This window comes from Colletes latitarsis, chromosome 8, assembly GCF_051014445.1.
Source record: "Colletes latitarsis isolate SP2378_abdomen chromosome 8, iyColLati1, whole genome shotgun sequence".
In the NCBI taxonomy this organism is placed as follows: domain Eukaryota; kingdom Metazoa; phylum Arthropoda; class Insecta; order Hymenoptera; family Colletidae; genus Colletes; species Colletes latitarsis.
The window spans coordinates 32,857,985-32,883,996 of NC_135141.1; the positions used below are offsets into that span (position 1 = coordinate 32,857,985).

Below are 26,012 nucleotides of genomic sequence, written 5' to 3' on the forward strand. Positions count from 1 at the left end.
GCAATTTCCACCTAGGGTAACCTCGACAGATGAACAGCATCTATAAGCATCATAAGGAGTCCTACGTACACGTCATAATACACGTTGATAGCGATATGCACTTTCGTTCGAGAGGATGCCACCTTCCGATAGCTGGACTCGGCCACGTACCGCGAAAAACTAGAAAGATTGCCCCTGAGTGATGTTCGCGATGCGAGAAAAATCTGTCTTTTTGTCCGTAAAATGCAATTTCGCGCTGGTAATGCTATTAATCATTGATTCGTGCGATACGAAATCTTGACAAATATTAAACTAACTTTATACGAGAATACCAATCGCTGCACGTAAACTCCATACAGAGTACGTACTCGACGATGGTGTGAATTAAACAGTTATAAATAGAACTTAGCATTGTTTAACATTTCCACGCAATAGTTTAAACAATTCTTAACAATATGTGGTATATGAATAATGAAAGGGCCCATCAATATGCGTAAATAATAATTTTTCGCGAAATAATTTGTCCATCGGATGCGTAAAGATGGCTGACGCACGCTGTGCTCTCCCCACTCCTCCGTCACTCATTAAAGGCTCATGTGGAGACTTACACGTCTCACTGTCGCGGGGGGGTCCAAGGGTGACGGATCTCCTGGCTCGGTGGGTATCCCGGGATCATCCTAGGCTGACCAGGAGGGACCAGGAGGGACCAGGAGGGACCAGGGGGACCAGGGGGACCAGGGCTGACCAGGGCTGACCAGGGCTGACCACTACTGACCAGTGCTGACCAGTTGACCAGTGGTGAGAATACGATGACCGATACTGATCAGTTGTTGACCAGTGGTGAGTCTTGTTTAAATATCCCCTCTCTCTCTTATTTTTCTGATTTGAAGCTTGCTCGTTTATTTTTGACTACCGTTTGATGAAAAATTGGGTTTGTTGAATTTATCGGTTTTCGTTTCGTTCCTATGAATATTTCCACCATTTCAACATACAATGAGATATTCTATTAACTGGTTCTTCTATTATTTCGGCTATTGTTGCGTTACGTTGACCATATAGGACTCTGAAAGAAAATGATTCTCTATGGGGTATTTCCTTCGATCGTTTACTGTTTCTGTTTCCAATTCTTTCCTGAACTGGTATCTGTCTTTGTCGATTAATCTGAATTTTTATCTCGATTTTGTTTGCGAAATTGCTTTGTCGATTTCATTACTTGTGGTATTAGTTGAAACTGACTTGGCAAGATATTCCTAATTTCGTCGAATATTTTTACTGGTCAGCTAAGTTCACAATCATCGTCTATCAATTAATCCGACTTTTTATTTTATCTTTATTTGTGAAATTGTTCTGTCGATTTCATTACTTGTGGTATTAGTTGAAACTGACTTGGCAAGATATTCCTAATTTCGTAGAATATTTTTACTGGTCAGCTAAGTTCACAAGCATCGTCTATCAATTAATCCGAATTTTTATTTCGTTTTTATTTGTGAAATTGTTCTGTCGTTTGGACTGAGCGTATTTAATATATTCTGACTGACATTGTTTAATTTATTAATATTTTCACTTCCTTATCAGGTGTTAATTTTGTACATTTCTTTAGGTAGGTCTACCCATCGAGCAACATTTATTCTGTGTAGGAATATTTCAGAATTTCTTAGCTTGTTCGATACATCAGCTGAACAAATTATTTCTCCATTTGTCGAGTCACAGATGGATTGGTTAGGGTTTATTAAATTTCCCTTAATATGATACTAACACAAGTAGCAGTTTTTGTTTCAGGTCAGATCTATTGTAGATCAATTCCAAGGACATCGAGGGAGGACGCTACAACCGCCGAGGGATTCAACCATCAAGGGATTCAATCATCGAGGGATTCAACTATCAAGGGATTCAACCACAGAGGGATTCATCCACCAAGGGATTTAACTACCAAGGGATTCAACCATCAAGGGATTCAATCATCGAGGGATTCAACTACCAAGGGATTCAACCACAGAGGGATTCACCCACCAAGGGATTTAACTACCAAGGGATTCAACCATCAAGGGATTCAATCATCGAGGGATTCAACTACCAAGGGATTCAACCACAGAGGGATTCATCCGCCGAGGGACCTTAATTCCAAGTACATTAGTCTTAAGCTTCGTCGCGAATATTAAAATTAACGTCGAAGATTTCTCTATTGTCCGTGTTGCCGCGCCCTACCAAGTAATTATTGACCAAGTAGCTTCACTTTCTCTCGTCCTCTCGTTTCCCGCTTCGATCACCACTGCTTTAATGTAGAAAGCAAGTGATCGGCCGTGTAGTTGGTCCGAAAGATATAATCGCCTTCCCTTGGTAGCTCGAGATATCAAGGGCAGTAGATTCGATCTTAAGATCCGCTGCATGGTTTAGCATCGCGTCGCGTCGCGTATCCCACGATTTAGCTTCATCCCTTCTTAAAAGAGATAATTACTTGGTACCACTAATTTAGAAAATAGGAGTCTCGTTTTCTCCTATCTTCTCAATTTTAGTTCCGAATCTGCTAGCTCAAATTTCGACGTTAATTTTAAGTCTCTAGTGTATCCGCGTATGTGTCACGCAATTGTTTACCACCTAGCTTCTCGTTCATTCGTTTCCTCGTTTCTCGCTTCGATCACCACTGTTTCGTAGAACGAAACATGTGATCGGCCGTCCAGTTTGTCCGAAAGATCTAGTCGCCTGCCAATGACAGATCGATTTCTAGAAATAGAAATCAATCTACCAAGGGTAGTGTTGATTCGATCCGAAGATCTGCTGCACGGTTCAGCATCGCGTCGCGTCGCGTCTCCCAGAATTTAGCTTCACCCCTCTTTTTAAACAAAACAATTGCTTGGTACAATTAAACTAGACTTAAGCATCGACGACCACTGTACGCGTCCCCATATGTCAAGTAATTATTTGACAAGTAGCTTCACTCGATTCGTTCTCTCGTTTCTCGCTTCGATCACCGCTCTTCCATTGAATGGAACATGTGATCGGCCGTCTAGTTGGTCCGAAAGGTCTAACCGGCTTCTCTTGGTAGCTCGATTGAAGGAAAATGTTTCTTCGCTGGAAGGTGTGGAGTTTCCGTATCCAGCGGAAACGCACACCTTCCAGCGGGAGTCGTTCCTGTCTCAGGTACTCTCTCTTTGTCAGACAACCTAAGTCGGGTCCTTCGGGCTCCCGGCGGGTTGCGTTGGAGAAATGGAGACCTCGATTCAGGGGTGCAGCATTCATTTTTCTATAGAGATCGAGTTAGCAAGTGCAGTAGGTTCGGTCCTCGAATCCGCTGTACGGTTCAGCATCGCGTCGCGTCGCGTCTCTCACAACTTAGCTTCACTCCTCTTTAAACCAAATAATTACTTGGTATAATTAAACTAGACTTAAGCGTCGACGACCATTATACGCGTCCCCGTATATCAAGTAATTATTCAACAAGTAGCTTCACTCGACTCGTTCTCTCGTTTCTCGCTTCGATCACCGCTCTTCCATTGAATGGAACATGTGATCGGCCGTCTAGTTGGTCCGAAAGGTCTAACCGGCTTCTCTTGGTAGCTCGATTGAAGGAAAATGTTTCTTCGCTGGAAGGTGTGGAGTTTCCGTATCCAGCGGAAACGCACACCTTCCAGCGGGAGTCGTTCCTGTCTCAGGTACTCTCTCTTTGTCAGACAACCTAAGTCGGGTCCTTCGGGCTCCCGGCGGGTTGCGTTGGAGAAATGGAGACCTCGATTCAGGGGTGCAGCATTCATTTTTCTATAGAGATCGAGTTAGCAAGTGCAGTAGGTTCGGTCCTCGAATCCGCTGTACGGTTCAGCATCGCGTCGCGTCGCGTCTCTCACAACTTAGCTTCACTCCTCTTTGAACCAAATAATTACTTGGTATAATTAAACTAGACTTAAGCGTCGACGACCATTGTACGCGTCCCCGTATGTCAAGTAATTATTTAACAAGTAGCTTCACTCGACTCGTTCTTTCGTTTCTCGCTTCGATCACCGCTCTTCCATTGTATGGAACATGTGATCGGCCGTCCAGTTGGTCCGAAAGGTCTAACCGGCTTCTCTTGGTAGCTCGATTGAAGGAAAATGTTTCTTCGCTGGAAGGTGTGGAGTTTCCGTATCCAGCGGAAACGCACACCTTCCAGCGGGAGTCGTTCCTGTCTCAGGTACTCTCTCTTTGTCAGACAACCCAAGTCGGGTCCTTCGGGCTCCCGGCGGGTTGCGTTGGAGAAATGGAGACCTCGATTCAGGGATGCAGCATTCATTTTTCTATAGAGATCGAGTTAGCAAGTGCAGTAGGTTCGGTCCTCGGATCCGCTGTACGGTTCAGCATCGCGTCGCGTCGCGTCTCTCACAACTTAGCTTCACTCCTCTTTAAACTAAATAATTACTTGGCACAACTAAACTAGAAGATCGGAGGGACTTGGGTTCCTTCTATCTTCTTAGTTTAGTCATTCAGATTGTAAAATAGCGAAAGGGAGATCGATGGAACTTGGATTCCATCTATCTCCCTTTGGGTCTCCACTCGCAGCAACCTCCACGTGGTGAGACCTGGTAATCGGTGTTACCCACGATGAAGAAATTCTTCTTCGTGGGTAACACCGAGCTAATGGCTGCGAATTTAAAACTGTTCTTTAAGATACTAGAGAAAATTATACTGCTTAAGGGGGAAATTTCTCTTTTTTATCCCTTTTAATGTTTGGGGGTTTAAGAATTATTTATATTATATTATATTATTTGATCTTCCTAATTAAAACTATCCTTAGTAGTCAATATGTAACTGGTGAAAGTCTTATTTAACTAAAACATCAAACTTGAAGTTCCTATCTAAGAAACCAAGAGAATTCCAAATAAAATAGCTTTTTACAATTGTTCCCTGTCACGTTAAAATTATTTGTAATAGACCGAAAATTTATCCTCAGTTCCATTTGTTTTAACAATAAATTCAACTATGCGTTATTTTATCATGCCTTCAGCGCAACCATTTGGATGGTTATTTGGCTTTATGAGCTCGGTGATAAAGGCATACATCTATTTCTATTTGTTACACCATGAAATTGCTCCTGCAATGCAGCGTCCACTTTGTTTTACCACTTTGTAGCGCTGTGGAATTTATCCCGTCTAAAGCAGAATCATATTAAAATTCCATAACATCGCAAGCAAATAAATGCTTAAAGGGAAACTGGTCTACTCTGCTTTCTTAACCTGCGGTTAAAGCAGAAATTTGTACAAGTGAAGGAAGACACTTTGATTTCGTTAAATATGAATTTCTATTTCCATGGCGCGCGTTTATGCCGCGCAATAAAGATTTCTGTTTAATTAAAAAAATGAAGCTGCGTACTCTCCATTGAAGTGGGCTGAATTAATTCGAAAAAGTAGGCCACAGAATCCATTTAAAGTGATTGAAATAAAAAAGGAAGACTTCGTTAAAGCTTGGTAAAAGCCCCCCTCAGAAAGATTTCTCAATTAGAAAGAAAAAACATTCGTTTGTAAAAGCAGTTTTTGTACAAATTGATAAAGATTGTAAACCTGAAGAGATTGTTCAATTTCAAATGGACTGTAACATGTTTTGATATGAAAATTCCTGATTTCGAGATGCAAGAGTGATCGATTTGGCGTGGAATGGCCCACGCAGAGGAAAAGATGCCAACTGATCTGAAACACTACTAGAAACATCCATCGATTAGATTAAAAGAGTACTCGATAAATTACATAGAAGAACACAGGATGATTAATCCTTCGTTAAGCGTCATTGCCAGACAGTGCCTAACAATTGAAGGCATTTTAGATAATTTGAAGTGGATCTATTTTGGTCATTAAGTTGGCAACCAGGGAATTAGGTCGCCATGTTGTCTTGCAACGAAGGGGATGCTGAGTGGATCTAAGATTGTGTAACGATCGAACGCATAATCTAATATTTCTTTAATTACAATTACATTTATTCGGATCTTCTCAAGATTTTCAAGTCTTTAATAATTTGCCAAAATTCTAGAGTACGAAGAGGGACGTGGGTTACAGATTGGAACTCCACGTATCTAATGTTCATTCGTTTTTAACCTTCGGGCGACGGACCGTCTTGGCGACCGAATGGCGGACGCCGCGTCCATTTTGACCCAAATCTGAATTTCGTTATTTTACCTTCCAGCGTAAAGTTTCTGATCGAACGTTTTCGTTTTTGCGTTTCGAAACTCCTTACTTATTGTCATTGTCTATTTTTACGAGTTCCTGTATTGTTAATCAAGAAAAGTATATTGAGCATGAACGTCCTAGTTAGACTCTTAACCCCTGCTTATTTTATCGAAATGGTTATCTACGCAAGTAAATAAAAAAAAATCATCGAAAAAACATAACATACTAGTACAATCGATAAAACAGAATAAGCAAGTTCCCACCTGCAGACAAGGTAGGTCTCGTCGTCTTTATAACTACCCTAGGGGAAAGGGGGAGGTCGACAAGGTAGGAACCGACAAGAATATAGGGTCTAAAGTCACTGGTAAAATAGGGAATTTGTACATTGTATCTGCACGTATGACACCCAAGACAAGCATCATTTGTGGATGCTAAGAGTAAAGGAAAGGAATGGTAACTGAAACCCTAAACTTAACTGTAACAAACTCTAGGCTGATCTCTTTTAGGAAACAAAGTTTAAGTGCCCTAGGGATTTTTTAAATTAAGAACAAACCGATCCTACGCCTATGAAATACATTTCGCGAGCTATTCGAGCCAGCAGTTCGCAGATCCTTATCGATTTGGTGTAAACCCCACGCCTCGTATCACAGAAAATCTTTATCAAGCAACGCGCCACAGCAGCGATCAAGATAGAGAATGAGAAATCGAGCGAGACTCTGCATACTGAAGACGCATTGTTAAGAAGCTGACTTGATATCAAGTATTTCTTGGTACTTTGGTTTCGTTGTTCCCTGTTGACGAATGTTCTTTCATCGATTAAAGATTCTATATATAAACCAAGTCCCTAGCGAGCCGATTTCCAGAAAGTCCAACCCTCCAACGTTAACCAGAACCAAATTTCCTAAGTTGGCGGAATGTTGGGTCATCCTTGAAAGTTTCCGCGGTTTTTTGCTACATCTAACTTTATTTCCAGATATCTAAAGTATCTAACACACACGGTTAGACATATTCCATGTCGAAATGTTTGTCGTGACCTATTTTATTTAAAATGACCACTAGTTGATTTTCTTTTACTCGGAATATTTCGCAGACCAAATGCAAAGATGGAAAGAAAAGACTATCCTTTTAAATACTTGCTTGTAAAACCGAATATGTGTAATAATAATGGTATTTATTAAAATTGATCGAACCGTGAACTGATAAATACGATGAACGTAAAATGTCCGTCGAGATAAGGTCACAACGTTGTACGTAGCGACGAGAGTTTGACTATTCCAAGTCCACACCGGAAATAATGCGTCGGAACCGTGGCATCATCCCCGATTGGCAATTTATCGACAAGATATCAATTCAACGGTGGATAAATCGTCGCTAAGAAGAGCGAAATAAATCATTGGAAGTTTTAGAAGCCTGCCAGGCGGACATTATTGCCGTCGAAATTATGGCATCGTTCCAGATTTCACGACAGTGTCCTAAACAATTTACACGATCACAACAATGTGAATACGTAGCACTCGACGAATTGGCAAGGTGGCTCAGTTTCTATCATTCATAATTCGTGATATATTCTATCTTGATTCTGAATGGTGCCCAAACATAAGTCAAAATAAAGGGTTTAACAAGATTAGATAGCCAGGTGACAAGATAATATTCCGATACATAAAAATCGCATAAACATGGTTCGAAACATTTAATGTTAATTTATTCAACTGGCCAGCACACTCAAAATTCGATAAAAAATCTGTGGGACATTGTGGCAATTATCAAGCACTTTTCAAAGAAGCTATAATTTAATCGTGTAATGAAATAAAGCTTGAAATTAAATTAAATGGTTTTATATTCGTCAAAGTAAATATAAAAATAAAATTAATTCCGTCTCTTTACTAATCGTATTTATTTTGCCACGTTTCTATTTTTCTTATCGTTTTCAACAACGAAAGAACGTCGTTTTAATGGACTGTCCGTTGACGGATACTCTCCGTACTACAAATCAGTTTTCGTGCGTCATCGTGTGTGCCGGAAATCATAACGTAATCAATTGTCTCTGGCCAAGTCAGAGCTGAATACACTAGTTCTTAAAAACGCTACCGATGTATACAACACCCGGCAAAGATACACAGAAAAATTCGCGCGATATTTATTATTGTTACAGATAACTGGGAACGAAATCGTGCACGAATCCAATCAAACCAAATCATACGTCGAGCGTGATAACGTAGTCTAGGAAAGGAGTAGGTTAACCAGTCGTTTGAAACAAACTCAAGCACCTTTAAAAAAAATATAATTGCAGGAAATGTCACTATGGATTTTATTAAATGAAATTCTACGGTACGAAATTTATTATAAAATCGAAATATATAGGAAAAGAGAGACATCGGTTAATGCTGTAACAAAAGTGAAAGCAGGAAAGCCTGTTTCTGCTATCGGTAAAAATATAACATTCTCGGAACAACCTTATCGAATGAAAAGGACGGTAATTGCACAGCGACGTTATCAGAAAGAAATTTGTTGGTACGTTGCTCTATGGATTGCATTGTCTTATGGGAATACGTTGAGCATTATTTGTAACATCTTAACGAATCGTAGACTTCGAAACACGGTTAACAGTTATTTTGATTTGATTAGAGAAACGGACTGGAAAAATGAAAATGACGGGAGAACACGGTAGCTCGATTTGACGAGAGTGTTGCAAATTGAAGTTGAACTTCGCGCCATTGACACGCGCGACGAGTGGATGAGCTTTTCACTTCAAAAGAAGCCAGAATCTAAAAGAGAAAGCATGCTAATGATGTAACGGACGAGCCAACAGATTTGAAAACAGTATTTTCCTGGGTAGCTTTTTTAATCCGTGCAAGGACAATAATTTATATCTAAAAGCGACTTGTATTTTGTTCGATGCACGAGGTAAAATAAACTTAGCCAAGAAAGTACCCAAGTACCTTCCTGGTAGCATTGATTTTGTCGGAGAGACTGGTCGAAGAATATGTCAGTATGCAACATTCAGAATGGGTTATGCGTATTTACGATCGTAAATAGGTTTCGGTCCTAATTCTGAACCATCTTCAGCGATGACCCATATAACCGTAAAGAAATAAGTTTCTGGTTTGAGAATTCCAAAACTAAGGAATATATAGGGACTCGTTTGCATTATATTTGCTTCTCGTTTGTTCCAAGCAACAGTACGCATTTGTTCTCGTATTAAACGCGCCATCCTTTATATACGTTACGATATCTATTTAGGATTAATGATATCTCAGGTAAACACGCGATTAATTACTTGTATGTACACCACGATATTTCCGGATTAACCAACGATTCATTCTGCACCGTATCGTGCGGGCTTAGATCGACCTAAGTGGCTGAATATTCTGATGAGCTTGTTTCTCGTCATTCTTAACTAACAAAAAGTTAAACATACTGAATTTAAATATGTCTTAACAATGAAAGCAAAGAGAAGCACGAGATCGAAGTCTCACAGTTATAAATGCACGGTTAATTTTCAGTTCGGCCTCTGAAAGGCACAAAGCGAGCTACTTTGGCTTTGTACCTTTAATAATATATTCGTGAGGTTTCTCTGATTAAAATAAGACCAAACACGAAACAAATTATATCGTGTTTGGTATTTTAATCGCAAAACTCTCGTAAATAAGTTGGTAAAAGTTTCACCTTTCGAAGCCAGATCAGGTTATACTACTCGACGTTAGTTAAGCTTCGTGTGTGTCAAGGGGAGCCCCCTCTCAATAGTGGAGATGACTACCTTTCACTTATCCGATCGAACACGACTCGCAGTTAGCGAAGCATTGCTCCATACATATACAAGATTGTTTTGTCAGTGAAATTATTCATTAAAAAGAATACTAGAGTAATAAAATAATTCATCTATATTTTATTATCTTTAAATATTAATTCATTTAATTCGAATTTAATTCTAATGAATTTTTAATTCGTCGTTTTCTCGACTGATTTATAGTTTCTGTTATTGATCTGCTCATTAAATTTGTACGATCCTGTGCGTACAAGACTGCATATATGTTACATGTTTACCTAATAAACAACCTTGTAACACAAGGGATAAAGCAGTCTTCCTCCGCTGTATCGCCTTCCCATTGAAGAAAAAGGTCAAGGTAGTAAGTATAAATAATTATAAAAATAATTACACGCTGCCTTATTTAACGGAACACGTGCAGCAGGCGTTAGGTAAAGGGTAGCATAGCTTATGGCAATGAAATTAAATTATTTATGTTACCACGGTACCCGACGAAGACCCTGAAACTTCAGTTTTAACAATAAAAATAATCTTTCTTCTTTATTACTTTTTGAATGTCTCGTTCGAGCAATTCGTTTTCAATTAGTTTTCACGCGAATATCTTTACCCAATTTATTCTGATTTCTCGTCGGGGAAAAAAAAGAAACGTACGAAAACTGATATATTCGGCGGTAAAATGTGCGGCGCGTTAACATTTCATATAATTTTTCAATTCTATTGTGCGATTACGAATATGTCCCGAGGTCGCGAAATCGTTTGAAAAGACGCATATTAAGGACGAATTGAATAGATACGTACGTAGCATTCGTGTGAAACCACTTCACTTTCCTCAAACACAGACCTCACCTAAAATTATCCGTTCTTAATTAGAGAGTTAGATATATCTATTCGCCTCGCAATTCTTCAGTTAATAAGAACAAATAGGATCCCTCCTCCTTTTCCGACAGGGCGTGATCTCTGACATTTTCTTTGTGCGCTTTATCTTCGCCGGACGAGATACGAAAATCAACCTCAGATTTTAGAGTCCCATTATTCGACTTGGATTTCGCCAAGATTTTTGGTAATTCAAATAATTTCTACTTTTCACTGTTACAGTGCCTCAAACACGCTCAATTCTGCAAGGAAAATTATAAAAATGATAGAAAAAGATTCTTTTCCATTTTACTGACAAATATCTTGGGATCCTGCTGATGTAGAATAATGGCAGTTGCTCGAACGAGGCGAGTCGAGCTGCCTTTTCGCGCCTAATCTGTCGCTTGATCGTCGTCCCGTTGACGTCATTGGTCGGCCATATTGGTAATCACCGCGAACGTCCGCGAATGCTCAGACTTTTCAACAATGTACCGTCGAAATCGTTGACCTGTCCCCACTGAACACGTTTTTCAGCCTACCAACTTATTATTCTTGTTACGTATCAACGACTGTGTACTACTAGAGTCTTATCCGCCGAGGAGGCCAAGAATTAGACTTGAACTGGTTCTTCACCAAACCCTCAAACGAACCGCAGAATTAATCCACTCATTATTTTGGCACCGCTTCAATAAATTGTCCCCGCTCGAATCTACGAGACTAATCAACAGGCTTAATTGCTGCTTTTCATGCAAAGTATTCTTGCGTTTACATTCACTCGAGAGCTGCCTTTTCTCTTTTCTCGCGAATTCGGACGGTGCCATGTTTATGCAGACTTTGTACAGTTAATTACACCGATATTCTGTTATAAACCTAGTCAATTTGTTCAGAGCTTAACAGAGACTACGACGACAGATATGGTTTCCTCTCTGTTTCAAAACGAGGTCTGACAAAGAGGCACAGTTAATAAAAATGATGAAAAAATAAACGATCCACGAGGCTTTAAATTATTCTTGAAACAAACAAAGTTTATTTCGTGAAACAGAGTTATCTTTTCTGAATTTGTACATGTATAACAATGCTTGGATAACTGCGACTCATTTTCGATTGGATAAGCGAAGAGTATCCCCACTACTTGACACGCCTAGACCACAGATTTTTATTGCAAATGGGCTTAAAGAAAATTGATATTACGGAACGCAGGTGGTTCGTTCTCTACGGGAATCTCTCCGAACAGGAGTACATATAATTACGAGAAACTACGTCTCGTGATAATGTCGACGAAGAGGATTCGAGCAACAAAGAAACGAATCAGGTCGCTCGGATTCGTTAATTCTTGGTAAAAATAATTTTAACTGGTTGCAGGATGCACCTGAGATACGCGTCGAGCTAAAAGTACACTTATCGTCGACTGAACTCGAAACAAGCGACGTTTCCAGTTCGCTGGAACCGTTTTTGTTATTTTTGGAAAATATTTCATATATAATTCGACGCGCGAACCGGTAAAATTGAAAGGAAAAATACGACCGCCTCAAATCGAGGCGCAATGCGGAAAAACCAACATGACGGAACTAAAACCGTTGTTCGGGTCGTTTTATTTCCGAGGATCCGTACAAAATAATCGCATAAATATCGAGAAACCGCGGACGCCCTGGTTTGGCACTCGTCTACGCAGATCCGTTGTATCATAACAATGTTTTAAGTTATTAATTTCGGTTTCACGTTTTTACGATATACGAAAGGTCGAAGAAAAACAATTGTTTAAATTATGGAAAATGTTCTTTGCGTATAACATTTTCCTCCCTGAACGTTTCTCCATGGAAAAGGGTCGTCAAAAACAACGGAGATATTTAAGGTGCACGAGAACTAGATTCCTCGTACCGAGAGTAATTTAAATAATCGATGTTATCACTTAGGGTAACGTCTTTCAATAAATTTGCATATGTTTGAAGCTTCAATCGACAAATTGATATTCTTGATTTTTCATCGATGTTTCGTATATTTAAAAGAATGACTCGGTGGATATGCATTTGTAAATGCAGTCCTCGTTGATAAGGTAATAATCGGTAAACAGTATTGTTTATGGCCTTGGAGGCGATCTTTTTAGTTTTATCGTTGGGAGTTCATCCTTTACGCGAGATCTTAAATTTTCAGTTTGGACGTAAATGGGTTAATTAACGTAAAAACTAAGAACAATCAAAACAAGGTCTACAGCGATGGCGCGGTGCGAAATATGCATGTAGTGCCAAAATGGTTGATTCACAGATTTCGTGGAGAGGATTGTGCAACTATTTAGCAATCGCTACACAATATATCGTCAGTTGGATCGTTACCATCTTTCTATACCTTGAGCTTTTAGAAAGTGCAAAGTGCAGAAAGACCGTTTCTAAGAGACTCGTATTCACCGCAATCTACAACACAACCACCGTTAAACGTATATTTGCAAAAGTGCAACTGGGTCACAGAAATTCCAGAACCAACGCGATGCTTTTGAAAATCGTATTAATTCCATTGTACTTATTTTACGAGAAGAAAAAAATTATCCAAGCGTAGTTTCGAGTGGCAGAGTTTCTTTATTGATTTTGTGTACTCGAAGGCTGATCGTCTTCGGTCTGGACAAAACACTCGTTACTTTCATTTTGGTCGTTCTTTTCTTAAAGTCTAATCAAAACTGATGAACGTATACAATTGTGCAATTTCTTGTATCGAACGAATTTAAACACCATACTCTTATCAATAGAATAAACTGAAATGACTCATAAAAACGTGTGGCCGGAAATGTTTCTATAACTTTTTAACGAAGCCTCGATCAACAAATTAGTATCCTTGATTTTCGTCTTATTTTGGCCTTTAGAATCCTCTATTAAAATTTTTCCTAGGGGTGGTCGAACACTTTGTATAGCAAAGAGGAAGTAGCTTCAATGACCTTGACCTTGACATATACTATAGAGAATATCCTCCTAATTAACCTACAGAAGATTCTAACCGCCACGCACCGTTTGTTACAATGTTATTAACAAAAAGAAAGTTTCATCGATACGTTCACCAACAATGTATAGATATAAAGTATTGGGTTTGATTTAGGTTACGTTTCGTTCTGACGTAGGCGGCCGCATTTTTATCTGCCCCAGCCAATACTAATTCAGGTTAGTTTAAGTTGGATTAGGTTAGGTATCGTTTCCTATCGTATTACTACAAACGAGTGTCATATTTTTCGAACTTGAATAATTTTCCAACAAACAACGAGCGAGCGACGGCTAAGATTTAGGAGGTTATTTGACTCGTTTAATAATATCGCGGTAAACAAATTCAACTATTTTTAAATGTTAAATTCACGAGGGACGTGGGTCCCCCCACGTTATTACGAGACTCCCTATAGATATACGCGATTCACAAAATTAGCATACAAAGAGATCCAAATTTATTAAGTGTTTCTTCCTTCTCACAGCCGGACAGTGCACGTGATTATTATTTTAGATACGGTGTCTAGACACTCTCAAGACACCTGAACCGCAATAAATTTGTATTTTTAGACCGAAGGAATTCTACGTTTCGATAATTTCTGCATTCTTCCGATTCTAATGTATAAAAATATTATATTTATAGAAAAATTTTGAAATTATTGGCGCCCATGAAATTATTCATTTCATTGGTAATAAAAATAGAAGTTACTAGATTCTTTTTTATATCTACATTACGTTTTATCCTCTATAGTTTAGAATCGTGTGAATTTCAACTTCTGTCTCTTTTTTTATACGCTCATGTGCCTAATAAATTATCATTTATTATTTAGTATGATATATAAGGTGCACTACGTAGCAAGACCAAATTAAAATTAGCCCGAAAATATTTGTGTCGCAATGAACATTGCGTCGAGAACGCGATCCTATCAACGGAAACAATTCGCTGGGCTTTGCGTGATAAGAATCGCTCGAACGAAACGATATACATATTTTAAACATTCAGAATTCATAAAGAAATGCGTGTAAATTCGGGCGAAAAATTGTTTTCTTTAATTCGAGTGATTCAGAGAAATTATATTCAAATTTTGTTACGAGTTCGAAGATCCTTCCCACGGAGTTCAATCAATTCCAAAGACACTCCTCACGGACGATCGTAAAAATTATTCGAATATTGTTCGTGGAAAACAAAGAGAAAATCAGCAGAATAGCTGAATTGTCAGAGATTCTTTTTTACTACAATCGTATCTATACGCTTTTCAGGATTGGATGTTAAGAATAAAAGTAAATGCCTAACACCAGCTCAAGCATTAGCATTGTACCTCGACCTCGATCATTCGGAGAGGAAATACAATATTCTAAGAACAGTCGTCGATGCCTTTTACGTAAGAACTCTTTTCCCAGCTGCTACGTGTGGGGGGAGGGGGTCACAGTTACGATCTGACAAATAGATGTATTTTCGGAATTTTTTTTAACGAACAATACTAACAAATATAGCAAATACATTTTCTGATCTTTGAAATATGATCTTTATGAGTCTGTTAGATTTATTAATTTATATTATAGTGTATTTGATTAAATTTAAATATATTCTCGATGCAGAATTTAGAAGACGTCCCTGGAGAACTGCATTGCAGTTTCTGCTGCTATCCATCGGGAGTCCTATAACAAATTGGCACGGCTGCAAGCCGATTCGTACGGTCTGCAGTTGCAGAGGATTAACGAGAGTTATAGAAAAATTATTGGATTAAGTTTCCTAAACTTAAAACTCGTGAAAATCTTTTTTTTTCAAAAAAATGTTGCTGTCATATTATACCAACTTATTTCTTTTCGTTTCAAAACTATTAACCTTCTTTTATTCATACTCCGTGGACCACCCTGTATATTCGTTACAACGAGACGGTGGTTTTATTTGGTTTTTCAAATTGAGAGACCCACCTTTGGCGAGAGCCGCGAGAAAAAACCCTACTCGAAGAAAATAACCAAATGTCAACGCCAACGCAATGGCCGTAGGATTCGGAATAAAGGAGAGATCGAAGGAGAGAAGATTCAAGTGGCTCGAGACACTGATGTCGATAAGAAGTGGATCGTAAAAGATCGTACAGTTGGAAAATAGCTATTACTCAACACCGAATAAGTGGCATTTTATTATGTTTGCAAATGGGTTCATCCGTCTCTAAAATTCGGAAAAGTAATCCTTATAATATATATATATTATTTCACGGATGTCTAAAAAATAAAAATTACTTTTCTTTACAGACACAAGCACCTTCGCTCTTCCAATTTTTAAATGAGATTTCAAGGGAAGAAATTGGAGACATTATGCATGCACCGATAGGAGAAACTAACAAAGTTGCTGGATACGATAAAAGGAATTTGTGCCACGAATTAAATAAAAAATTTATATTGCCTTATATCGAAGTAAAGAAAATACGAAACTTATTGAATCGTCTTCAAACAATTATTCAGGCGTAAGCTAATATTTTAAGCACTGTTAGTAAACAAGCTGAAGAACCTAACGGTTGTATCTAAATGGAGATGTGACGGTACAACTCATAGTGAATACAAACAGAACTTGAAGGAGTCAACTCTAATGCAAGCATCCTCTAGACTTCTCTTGTGCTTCTGCAATTAATTTGTGGACGCATGGTCGGTGCTGATGGGTGTAAATTTATTGTCTGATAAAATCCTCAAGAGCTCGAGAGTATACCCTAAGTTTTCCCAGACTTTGTACAGCGCCAGAACACTTTGAAGATCTTAACTGGCACTAAACATTGCTTCTCGAAATATTCTGATGTCGATTACCTAAGTACACTTCAAAGAACATCAACCATAAACGTACTTTTGACGAAATCAAATTTAAACTGTACTGATTTTGACCTAAAATTCACAGAGATTTTTAATTAAGTGCATACCCTCGACTTATTTTAATAAAACAAACAATTATCGTAAATTTGATTAATACGCGTTTATTAAATTCTTACTAATTTGTGCATTTGAAAAACCTTTATTGCTTAATATCCGAACAACTATTAAAATGCATTGCTTCGAGACTCGTTTTTTTTTTTATCGTTATACCATAAACATAGCGCACATATCGTGTGTCAAATAGAGGAAATTAGACCAGGCACCGCCACGCGAGGTTTAACCGAAGCATTCCACATATTGCTCGATATGATAGATTTATGTAAATAATATGGCTACAGAAACGTAATAATAAAACTTATCACAATTTGTTAAGTTTACATCGTCAAATTATTCATCAGGCACATGCCTAGAAATGAACTACACAGATAAACATGGACATCTACCGTAATTGCATACAAGATGAATAATTCTCGACATTCAATAATTAAATGGTGCGCCTATAATATGTACCATACAGGGTGTCCCAAAAGTTTCTGATTAATCTAGATAGACGGATTATTATACTTGGCAAATGAGATCTTGTAAAATTCAATTGCTCAAAACGAAAATTTTAAGAATATTAAATAGTTACACAGTTTACATAAAAAATGCCCATTGGAACGAATAATTCACAGAATATCATTGCTAAAAAAAATTTTACATCCAAGTGGTAGGTTTATAGTGATACAATGAAAATATAATTAAACAGTTATTGACTCTAATGATTGATATATTAATGTATTAATGGGTGGATCTAGTATAACCATTTCTGGTCACATCAGCTATAATTTTAAGAAAGACATTAACATTTTAGAAAGCAGAGAGACAATATCAGTTATCTGAATTTAAACATAGAACACAATATGTGTTTAAAATATATTGCAGGGACAAAATTCATTATCTGACATATAGATATACATTTCTTATAAAAAAAATTCCTTTTTTACAATTGCCTCCTCATTCCTTGGATTTAACTATAATAGATAATTTGAAAAATCTTTCTAGAGCAGTGTATGCATAAAGGGAACAACTTGAAAATCTACATCAGTTGAAATACTGCATTGCAACAGAATAGAATGGTTCATCCAATAAACCTCATGAAGTACACAATTCGCTATCACTATGATTAAATGAAATAATAAGAAGTTCCACAGATTACGAAAACCAAATTAACTTCTAGCTATGTTTTATGTTACAGGCATATTTGATTAATTTAAAGGTTGACATTTTAAAAACTTTAATTAACCATCAAACTAAAAGCAAATTATAAATTCCTCAACTATAATATTTCCACATTATTTGTTACAATTAAAAAAGACATTGATTATATAATTAAAAAATTAGATATAACATATGTATACTATCTGTCTACAAATATCTATACAGCAGTGTTTTGTAAACTTTATTTCTTTGCGAAACCTATCAATAATAGCAAATTTGCAACGGTCCCCAGAAGTACAACTAAATTTTTATTTTTTAAATATATTTTAAATGTGTTTCTTCCTAGAAATGATTTATATTTAAAAAATCGTAATATAGTTTAAACAAGACATACTTTTCAATGTAAAAAATTAATTTTAAAATAATTTTTTAGGTCTCATGACACTTCTTAAAATTTAATTATATAATAAAATACTACAAGAAGCATGTTTTTAAATCTACAGTATAATATATTTCCAATTTTTCCCCGCAAACCCCAGGGGGCCGCGAATCACAGTTTGAGAAACACTGGTGTAAAGAATCATGTCCTGTTAACAATCAAATATTTTTCAGGGCCAAGCGGAAATAATTATCAGTATATTACAACAAATGAAACGACGTTTCCGCACATGCGTATTTACATAACTATCCGAAATAGTCTTTAAAATAATTAATTACTAATGGCCCCCATTCTCAAAGGTAATAAACTGAATACTGCATTCACTGTCTTTCGATCTTTCAAATAATATATCGTTCAATGGTATCGAAATACGAAATATTCGAAAGCTGTTGTTAAGAGGATTTTATCGAAGAAGCATAGATAGAGGTATTGCAAAGAAGAAAGTTGTGGGAAAAATGATTACAACTTACCAAATGTTGTCCGCAACAGCATTGTTCGATAGGTGGTAGGTCGAGATACCATGCTGTCGTACAGCATGGCGTGATGTGCCGAAGTAGCACTTAACGAATCTTCTTTCTTGATGTTCAAACACGCGCGACACTCAACCATTGTTCGTTGGAAAAGAAAAGACAAGCGACAATTCAAAAACAAATGACGGACACGCACGTTCATACATCGAAGACTGCATCCACACACCTGACACGCACATGCACACACCCTCGCTAGCAAAAATGTATACGCATCAGACATTCAATTGCAAAGCATGGTATTAAACATACAATGCTTGAGTGAACGAAACGCGCACCCGATTTTTATTAAACGCGACACGTTCGATTCGAGGATAGAAAAACGAGGTAACCTATGCCTGCATTGAAACGATACTGCGGCCGAACGTATATACTTTAACGGTCCCAACGTATGAGAAAAACGATTCTTACAAAAGCCCGGTTTCCTGACACAAATTGATCGATTGAATTAAAAGAAACGAATACACGAACAAACCGTAATTCTCCCTTACTAACCTATGCGTTGTACGTCGACCGGTTGTCACGATTACTTGACGAGTTCAAAACATTTCCGCGACACTCACTTGTGCAGATATCACGACGGCTGCCATATTGGATTCTCATTTCGCGAACCACCGACAAGGTGCTTATGAAGAAAGACAATCTTACGAGATTTCACGAAAAATGCATCCGACGCTAGCGACATCTTTAAGAACACTACAGCATTTTGAAACATCACGTTATACCATTGTGGTTATTCAATAATGAATCAATAACCTTAAAGAATTACGCATTATGTAAAATGAAATAATTGCAAATCGTCGAAACAATGTTACAATTACCTGATAATAATAAAAAAATAATAACATATGTTTGAATTTATATAAAGTTGGCATAAACGATTGAACGTATTCGATGCAGCAATAGCCCCTTTACTTTAATAAAATTTGTTCGTTTAAATTTAAATAAAATGTCCCCACTATGTTCCCATCAGTTTGTATAGAATTATTTCCTATTCCTATTCAAAGACAAGTCGCGAGCAAAAAAATTATCAGATAATAAAAAAAATTTCATTTTCTGTAACGTTTGTCATACGTTTACGAAAAAAGTATTGACGGGCTAGTAAGATTTTTCCGATTAAAATGAGCCCAAACATAATGTAAATCAAATTAATTGTAGTAGCACATGCAAATTAATTATCCAAATCAAGTTAATTGCCAGATAAATACAAAATAACGTACAACTGACCGTCTGTAGAATGCGATCCGAGTAGTTCCTCGGTGACGAATGAATGATGTTTTTGTTCTGTGGAAGTCATCAGCAAAATTATCGAAATAGTTCTGCTGGATCTAAGCATGCACATATATGATGCAAAGAATCTGAAAAGAAACAATAAATATTACAATTTTAGTTCGTAATTTTAATTTTTGTATAGCAAAGGTATAATTACTTGACTGCTTTTAGGTTCACTATGATTGGTCAAGAATATACGTATATCTTTACACTGTATAACTTTTGAGTGCGTGTATTAAGAAATGGTTCTGTTTAGCTGCCAGATTTTTGCTTGATTATTTGCTAATCCATTAAACGAATTTTTGTAACACAAAACATAGATTTGACATTTTAATTTGATATTTAATTTTAATTCCTACCGCTAATAGCGTTGAGATCTTACTCAACTTTCAGTCGATAACGTTGAATATGATATTGAATGGCACAGTGACTACAAATAAAGTCCCTTTATAACTAACTTAAATAATAAACCGAATATGAATTGTGCAAATGTTAAAATATCCATTATGTGTAAGACTAACTTGTAATTATTTTGTCTATATCATTAAAAATTAAATATGTATCCCTTCCCTTTTTTACATATATATTCTGTAGTACACTAATTACTTCAATTTTATGCGTTATATTTATTCAATTACTATCAAGAAATCAAAACATATTCTTTACAAGATTTCAGTACTACACAGACAAAATATTTGTCTTGGTAAAGTGTAATAATTTGTAATACACACCTCGATATGCAGTATCGGATGTTTTATGATACTGATTATTTATTAGATCAATCGATAATACAATTTTGCTTTCAACATTAACAAACAAGTGATGAAATGTTGTTGTTTCTCTTTATGTTATATGTTCTATGCTTGTGTAGACAGTCTCTAAATTTTTCCCGCGTTGCAAACTTAATTTTGAAGATGGCAGATGTTAAAACCGGCGAAGAATCAATGGACATAGAAGTTTTACCGTCTACAAGTAGTTTTAATGCAAAAAATAAGGAAAAAGATGCCAAGTTATTAAATTTACCATGGTAAGTTATTAATCAAAGCACCACAAGCTATGAATGATCAGGTATCAAGTTGTTGAGGTTAACTGTTTAAAAAGGCAATTTATAGTAAAACTGAACATTTTTGTTTAGGATTGAAAAGTACAGACCACACGTTTTTTCGGATATTGTTGGTAATGAAGACACAGTGTCCAGACTTTCTGTGTTTGCTAAACATGGAAATTGTCCAAATATAATCATTGCTGGGCCTCCAGGAGTTGGTAAAACTACAACAATTTTGTGCCTAGCACGTATTCTTTTAGGGCAAGCTTTTAAGGAATCGGTGCTGGAGCTGAATGCTTCAAATGACAGAGGAATAGATGTTGTTAGAAATAAAATTAAAATGTTTGCCCAAAAGAGGGTATATACATTTGATACATTTTAGGCTGTGTTTTACTGTAAACACTTCTGCAATAACTATTTTATAATTACTTAAAACTAGGTCAACCTTCCAAAGGGAAAACATAAAATAGTAATTTTAGATGAAGCTGATAGCATGACAGATGGTGCACAACAGGCATTGCGCAGAACCATGGAAATATATAGTAATACAACTAGATTTGCATTAGCTTGTAATAATAGTGAAAAAATTATTGAACCAATACAGTCACGTTGTGCTATGTTACGATATGGAAAATTATCAGATGCGCAAGTTTTAACAAAGATTCTCGAAGTTTGTGGGAAGGAAAATGTAGATAAAAAGATTGTATTACTATATACCAATATAAGTTTAGTAATATTAGTAACATATGAAATAACATGCTTGAATTATATTTGGGCAGATTTCATACACTGATGATGGTTTAGAAGCAATAGTGTTCACTGCTCAAGGTGACATGAGACAAGCATTAAATAATTTACAGTCAACGTATAATGGTTTTGGTCATGTAAATAGCGAAAATGTGTTTAAAGTTTGCGATGAACCACATCCATTACTCGTTAAAGAAATGCTTGACTTTTGTTCAGAGGGTAGAATTTGTAAAGCATATGGGGTACGATATTCTGTTACTATTTAGTAAATTATAATATATAATATACACTTGAAATATACATTTAATAAACATGAACAGGTAATGGAACATTTATGGGCAATGGGATATTCTGCAGAAGATTTAATTAGTAATATATTCAGAGTTTGTAAAAACTTACCAATTGATGAAAAATTAAAGTTAGATTTTGTAAAAGTAAGTTGTAGTAAATTTTGTTTATTTTCCGATCTATTTCATACGGAATTGTTACTTGTTCATGAAATTAATAAAGTCGCGTATTCGTATGTTTTGATTTTAGGAAATTGGAATAACTCATCTTGGAATAGTAGATGGAATTAACAGTTTGTTGCAAATGAATAGTCTTTTAGCTCGGCTCTGTAAGGCAGCTGTGCAGCCTGTTTGATCATTGTATCTATAATGATTATGTTTATTAAAAATAAAACCATTTATATATTTGTATTACAGAATTCTTTATTGAAAAATAGTTGCTTGAATAGGAGTGGTGGTGGCCATTTTAAATGCATAAGTGCATTTTATTACACTACATGTATCTCTAAATATTTCTTCGAATTTCGTAATATTTTTGACATTGTATTTCATCAACTTCGACTAGCAATTAGAAAAAATTCAATTATTAAACTAACTTTTGTCGCACAAAAATAAAATAGAATCCTTCTTAGACTTATAATAATACTAAATACTTTAAATGGTTGAGTATGTTTTTGAAAGGCATCTTTCGCGTGTTTCGTATGAAACGTTTATGGTAATATTTATATTAATAAGCTTATGCTTTAATTATTTTAACGAGTAATCAAATTTGCACTTTAATTGATTAAATTGTTCGTCTTATTCGATAGTGTCTTCATTAGAATACATACGCACAACGAAATATTTTTATAAAGGGCGGATGTAGGCAAAAAGGAAACGATATATACCTACTCTAACTTACTTAATCCTTGCCCAGAGGTCTCCGGGTACATTTGGACTCGAGCAAATTATTCATTCCAGTGTCCTGAAGTTTTTATTTTTAATAAATAATAATATTAATACTAATAGAGTTTGTGAACAATCAATCATAATCACTGTGCTGGAATGCGAAATAATAAAATTGAAATTCGTGTCAAAATGAACCCAGAGTCCGCCATACGGTCGCTAAAACTGTTATTCGAGGATTAACCTATAAAAAATAGTCTGTGAACAAATTCCGTTCGAAGTAATTCAGTCTTCAAATACATGTATCAAGTATCAAAGTATCAAACTTTATTTACATACTTATTATCTAAAATCTTTCTAAGTTACATGAAATTTCTTCTTTAATAGTGGAGATCTTCAATTATTATTATTATTCAATACTAAATCAAGAAACAAAGCTTTCTGCTTCTCCAATGCAAGACGGTTCTCTACCTTTTTAGTAAAATCATTCTCTAATGGCTTTTTTTTTAGCTTGTCGGTATCCATATATTTGTTGTAATATTGTTATTTGAGCATTTTACAATAATGTTAATATTTACGTGGGAAGTTCTATCGTGTTTTCCGCGGTACCTGATACTTTTCGTTATTTTTAATGAAATTTTGCCAAATTACGTATGAGATTTTCGTCGCAACACTACTAGCCTTGGAGATGCAAAAAGATTTGCTTTTCGTAAAAGCAAAATGTTTATATAAAGAATGTATGTCATCGAATAGAACTAAATTCGCAAATATTATCCACGCAATAACATTTTCTTCGATTAGCACCACTTTTCCATCGTAACGGGTGCTAAATGTGGTCTTGGTTTAGGAGATGGCCAACGTAGTGCACTCTGGCAGGATTCTGCCCTCGAAGGAGTCCTTGGTGGTGGTTGAGGCGAATTATATTGCAATTCTTGAATTTGATTGCACGTTTCTTCATTTATGTCCCCTCGTGTATTTTTCTCGATCGGTGGATCGCCTTTATGATTCCTCTTTGTTGGTTTCTTAGCTATATCATGGTGGGCAGTAGGTGGCGCGCTTTCCACCGATTGTAGGCTAGCTGCACGATGCAAAGACAGTCGTAACGGTTTTTTCGGTGGAGCTGGACGAGATTTCGTCTCTTGGGAACAGTATACCATCGATGTGTCGGAATTCTCTGACGCTCGTGATTGTATGTCCTGAAACAGTAGGAAGCCTTGAAGTATTCGAATTTTTATCATGTATCTTGTTTGAAAGTTTAATTGGAAATAGATATGTATTTTCTATGTAACACGCTAATAATACGACGCAGTAGGGGTTATGTTAATATTCGCAATGTACCTGAAATCGATAATATGTTGGTTCAGAGTCAAAATCTAAAGCCTGAGTCTGCGACGAGTCTTTGCGATTTTTAGACAAATGTTCCATAGCTGATTCAACCCGGGGTGGTCTTCTGCGTTGTAATTGCGATTGTATTTGTATTTGTTTGCAATCCAAGCTCGCGGTTGATCCGGTCAATTGAAACCCTTGATGCTTTTGCCTAGTCCGTGATTTATGATGATTGTTTGATACAGCATCCAACGACAAATTAACGTCCTTCAGAGTTTTTGGTTCTATCAAACGTTTCGAATGATCGCTGTGTCTGTTTCTCACTGTAGGTAGACTCTGACGTAGCTCCATTGAATTTCTCACATTGAGACCAGGAAGGTTTGCAACTAATGCAGTTACTTGTGGTCCCTTTTGAAAAACCTGTATAATTAGGAAAAGACAAATTTTAGAATAAAATACTTGGCTGGGACAATGCTATATTTAATCGAAGTAGTTTTCAATATTTCATTAAAAAAAAATGTTTTTTGATTTGTTTGTTTCAGATAAGCTGAATCACGATGGCAGCCATTCGGTTTTTTGAGGCTCGAACGTATTGTTAAATGACTTCCTTAGATTTTATTATCTTGCATTAAAAAAATTTACACGTAAAAAAGGTATTAGTTCGTCGAACTTGTAGAAGACACTTTTAAGATCGGTGATGTAGTATTTCCGTCTCGTACCTGAACTTGTTCTTGACGAGTCGGCGGAGGATCCGCGGGGACCTCGGCTCTACTTGGTGCCAGAAGATCCCTAACCTGTTCCTCGAGATATCCGATTCTGTGAGTCAACCTAAGGTTATCTGATCGCAGTGTGCGGAGTGCTGCAAGGGATTCACCTTTTCGAAGGACCACGATTTGCGCTGCGTCGGGCGCGACGGCCAGAAGCCTCGCTAAGTCGCTCCTGCCTGCTCCCACCACAAGTTTCCCGTTTACTTCCAAGATCCTGCAAACAATACTGACTGATACGTCTGAACGTCTCGAGCATTACTACACTTAATTGGTAATAATTTTTTTTTAACGTCACATACACGGCTTACAATGTCGATACCAGTTAATTAAAGTGGTTGACGACGCTCAGAACAGTTTCCTTCCTACAAATTGGCATGAACTATTCATGTATGTTCGTAGTAGTTTTAAAAATAGTTTTAAGATTCGTTTTACTTGTATAAAATTTATTTCTTCTTTATATTATATTTTTCTATAGACAATTATACCGGGCGAGTTAACTAGGGCTAACTAAAATATCTCCATTGTATTTAACGAAATGAAAAATGTTCGAGGAAGGGAATAGAAATTCGCGACGCGAAGAGTCATATATTATGATAAAAATCACTGTTCTCTCACGTTCACGGAAACAGGTTCAACGATTCGTCTAACAACGTTGGCGTCGCGGCTCTGTTAGCATTTGTATTCTTCGTTTCCTAACGGTAATTTTAAATTGTTGAACGAAATTATGCTAACGTGGACGAATTTGTTTCATTATCAAGTATAAAGTTCCACAGAATGATACGAAAATTTTGTGGATGAAATTTGATGTATATTCATTTTGTTTGCCATTTGTGAAAAGTAAAGGAAATATGGAATACAGGTGCGTCGAGTTTTAACGACTATTCCCGGAGGATATCCATGAGTAAGAGGAGAAACGATGGGGTCATGTGAAGTCGTAGGTGCAATTAGCGGGGGCACACGGCGAACTTCC

General features: G+C 36.7%; 3 protein-coding genes across 4 annotated transcripts in view; 1 reads left to right on the forward strand and 2 right to left on the reverse strand.

Annotated features, from left to right (window-relative positions):
• Window positions 1–19,194, reverse strand: part of LOC143344877 (neuronal calcium sensor 2) — a 103,836-nt gene extending 84,642 nt beyond the window's left edge. Inside the window, exon 1 of the mRNA XM_076771431.1 lies at window positions 18,657–19,194. The gene's annotated coding sequence lies outside the window, so the exon portion shown is untranslated. The remainder of the gene's footprint in view (window positions 1–18,656) is intronic.
• Window positions 19,195–20,884: 1,690 nt separating this feature from the next.
• Rfc4 (replication factor C subunit RfC4) lies at window positions 20,885–22,454 on the forward strand. Its single transcript, XM_076771913.1, has 6 exons — window positions 20,885–21,012; window positions 21,121–21,388; window positions 21,470–21,718; window positions 21,810–22,019; window positions 22,098–22,211; window positions 22,315–22,454. Exons 1-6 carry the CDS (start codon window positions 20,900–20,902, stop codon window positions 22,417–22,419), a joined length of 1,059 nt encoding a protein of 352 aa, XP_076628028.1. The 5' UTR covers window positions 20,885–20,899; the 3' UTR covers window positions 22,420–22,454.
• A 37-nt stretch (window positions 22,455–22,491) lies between these two features.
• The window catches only part of Sprt (PDZ domain-containing protein sprite), a 32,352-nt gene continuing 28,831 nt past the window's right edge, over window positions 22,492–26,012 (reverse strand). For both annotated transcript variants that reach the window (XM_076771898.1, XM_076771899.1), the window contains 3 exons: window positions 24,995–25,256; window positions 24,288–24,695; window positions 22,492–24,145 (listed from right to left, as the gene is read on the reverse strand). In XM_076771898.1, coding sequence (XP_076628013.1) covers window positions 23,747–24,145; window positions 24,288–24,695; window positions 24,995–25,256 — 1,069 coding nt within the window. In that variant the 3' untranslated portion in view covers window positions 22,492–23,746. The remainder of the gene's footprint in view (window positions 24,146–24,287; window positions 24,696–24,994; window positions 25,257–26,012) is intronic.

Excerpts from the sequence above, each read along its gene's own strand:
- Rfc4 (XM_076771913.1), top strand. The coding sequence starts at position 20,900 with ATGGCAGATGTTAAAACCGGCGAAGAATCAATGGACATAGAAGTTTTA. Across the intron at positions 21,013-21,120 it reads AAGTTATTAAATTTACCATG|GATTGAAAAGTACAGACCAC; the intron begins GTAAGTTATTAA and ends ATTTTTGTTTAG. Across the intron at positions 22,020-22,097 it reads GAATTTGTAAAGCATATGGG|GTAATGGAACATTTATGGGC; the intron begins GTACGATATTCT and ends AAACATGAACAG.